The sequence below is a fragment of the Elephantulus edwardii genome, unplaced genomic scaffold (genome assembly GCF_000299155.1).
Source record: "Elephantulus edwardii isolate Elephantulus edwardi_28Jun2011 unplaced genomic scaffold, EleEdw1.0 scaffold00158, whole genome shotgun sequence".
Taxonomy (NCBI): Eukaryota; Metazoa; Chordata; class Mammalia; order Macroscelidea; family Macroscelididae; genus Elephantulus; species Elephantulus edwardii.
The window spans coordinates 1,221,013-1,223,695 of NW_006399908.1; the positions used below are offsets into that span (position 1 = coordinate 1,221,013).

At 46.6% G+C, this 2,683-nt stretch overlaps 1 protein-coding gene across 1 annotated transcript in view; it reads right to left on the bottom strand.

Moving 5' to 3' along the window:
- The window catches only part of XRN1 (5'-3' exoribonuclease 1), a 162,173-nt gene extending 159,646 nt beyond the window's left edge, over positions 1-2,527 (bottom strand). The window contains exon 1 of the mRNA XM_006895115.1: positions 2,453-2,527. Within this exon, the coding sequence (XP_006895177.1) occupies positions 2,453-2,527 (75 nt within the window). The remainder of the gene's footprint in view (positions 1-2,452) is intronic.
- Between the last annotated feature and the right edge of the window lie 156 nt (positions 2,528-2,683).

Sequence of the window (2,683 nt, forward strand, 5' to 3'; positions counted from 1 at the left end):
GTGATATGCCAATCGTGGTAATGGGCACCCATGGTGGACAGTGTTGGCTGGAGCTTCCCGACTAAATCAAGCCTGGAAGCAGGAGCGGCATCCACTTCTGAAATGGCTTGCCTCCGGAAACTCTATGTACGAACAGTGCTCCGGCTGTTCGTTTATAGGGTCGCTATGAATCATCTACGACTTGACGGCATTAAACAACAACAAACAACATCTTTATTGTCTAGATCATGAAGTTACTTTAAGATTACGTTAGTTTCCAGTAATAAAATGTCTCAGGATAGAGAAGTCAAGATATTTTCAACTAAACAAATCTTATGCTAAAGAGGATGGCATAAAAATTATTACTGAATCTGTACACCAATGTTACAGTAGCATTATTCACCATCGCAAGAACACAGAATCTGCCCAAATGTCTAACCACAATCGAATGGATTGAGAAATTATGATAAATTCACATGATGGAATATTATACAGCATGTAGGAGCAATCATTTTGAAAATCACTACTTAACTTGGGAGGGACTAGAGAGCATTATGCTAAGTGAATTAACTCAGTCCCATAAGAACTTTGCAAAAGACCATTATCGTAGAAGTAGATAACTAGGAAAACATCTATGAGGATCTGAAGGGGAGAAGGTAGGTGCAGAGAGGTGAGGATGGCAGGGGCTTAATCATAGAGCCACACAATTTGATTGGTGGAGGGAGGGGTGGGCAAAGGAAATGGGAAAGATTTGGTGTGGAAAAACAATGTATATGAACTTTGCAAGTTAACCAGACATTTCCTAATCATTCTGAATAACACATTATCATTTCATTTCAGAGATAATTTGACTGATAAAAGGTACTCAGATGTTTGTGGAATGCAGAATTTGTCTCCATTTTCCTATCAAACTTGTATTCTTTTGGAAATAGGGAGCTCTGGTGGCATAGTCCACAGGAAGATGGGCTACAAACCCAAGGTAGTGCCTCTTCGAAGGTTCAAATCTACCAGGGACTTGGAGGAAAGAAAGATAGACAATCTCTTGTGTGATCTGCCCACTTGAGTAAAATAAAAGATAATACTTTCTTTTGGACTTTCTTACAAAGTATTATTTCCAGACGTTTAACCATATCTTCATGTTCCCTGTACTTTAAAAATAATGAACAACATGAGCAAAGACCAAAGATGACAGAAGAAGAATTGATGCCTTTGAGCTGTGGTGCTTGAGAAGAGTTATTTAACAAACCATGGACTGCCAAGAGAATAAACAGGTCTGTCCTGGAGAGGGTGAAACCAAGATATTCCTTGGAGGCAATGATTCTTAAACTTTGCCTCACATACTTTTGGCAGGTAGCCAGGAGGTACCAGTCTTTGGAAAAGGATATCATGTTTGGAAGGGTCATGGGACAGCACAGGAGAGGAAGATCCTACATGAGATGGTATTTACACAGTAACCGAGATAATGAGAGTAGGTGTGTCTAGAGAGTGAGATTGGCTCAGGATAGGCCAGGGTTCAGAGCTATTGTGCATAGGGTCGCTATGAGTCAAAGATGACTGGACAGCACATAACAACAATGATATTTACTGGGTTATTTCTCATCAGTGTTACTATAAGGCTACCTATCACACCTAATTAATCTCACTGCCATCGAGTCAGAACCACTCATAGCTGACCCTTCTGTGGATTTCTGGCTGCAAACTGCAATTCACAATACAAATTTCAAATAACTAGTAATAATCAGTCCTTCTTCCTGTTTCCCCACATACAAATTATGAAGCCTCCAAAGAATTATCTAAGTGTTCTGTTTGTTTTTGCCATAATAACTGTTAAAGTTTCCAGATTACAAAAGAACTCCTGTAGCTCAGTAGTGACACAGTGGTGGCTTGACAGCTAATAGAAGGTCCGCGGTTTGAATTTATCAGCAGAAAAAGACCTGGGCTTCCATTAAGATTACAACTCTGGAGACCCGACGGGGCAGTCCTAACCCAAGAAAATAAATGTGACGGTAGATGGGCGTCTCAGGACAACAGAGAAAGAGTAACAACAGCCATCATGTATGCGATCCCTCGGCCACTCAAGTTCAGGGTCTGGGGTGGTGTGTGCCGGGAGCTACCGAGAAGTAAACAAGGTGCTTCCAGAGCTGAGACTGCAGTTCCGGGCGAGGACAGGGTATGTCGGGGAACCCCAGCCTCTTTAGGGAGGAAAACGGCCCCTAAACTCCTCGGGAGGCACCGAGCTCCATGACGGGACGAGCGGCGAAGGCCCCGCCGAGCCTGAGCTGTGCAGGCGGCCCCGGCTATCAGAACACGCCGACCGCCGGCGTCTCTCCCCGACTAAAGCATGCGGGATCTCAACGCAGCTGTCCTCCGTCCGTCCGTCCACAGCATCCCAAGAGCTCCGGCTTCCGAGGAGAGTGGCCCGCGGAAACCCCAGCGGCCCGGCCGCCTAATGCGCTGGCCCTCGGCCACCCACCTGATGCTCTTTGACCACTTCACTGAGGCAGGGGTACCGCTCCGAGATCCACCGGTAAAACTTGGGGACTCCCATGTCTGCCGTCCACCTCGATCCAGCCAAGGAAAACGAAACCAAACGCCCGCCGGGCCCTGCCGCCGCCTCCGCCGTCGCTTCCCGATGACAACACACCGCCGGCGACCATAGAGAGGCCGCGGCCTAGAGCGGCGGGTGGCCCGGGGCGGAGGCGGG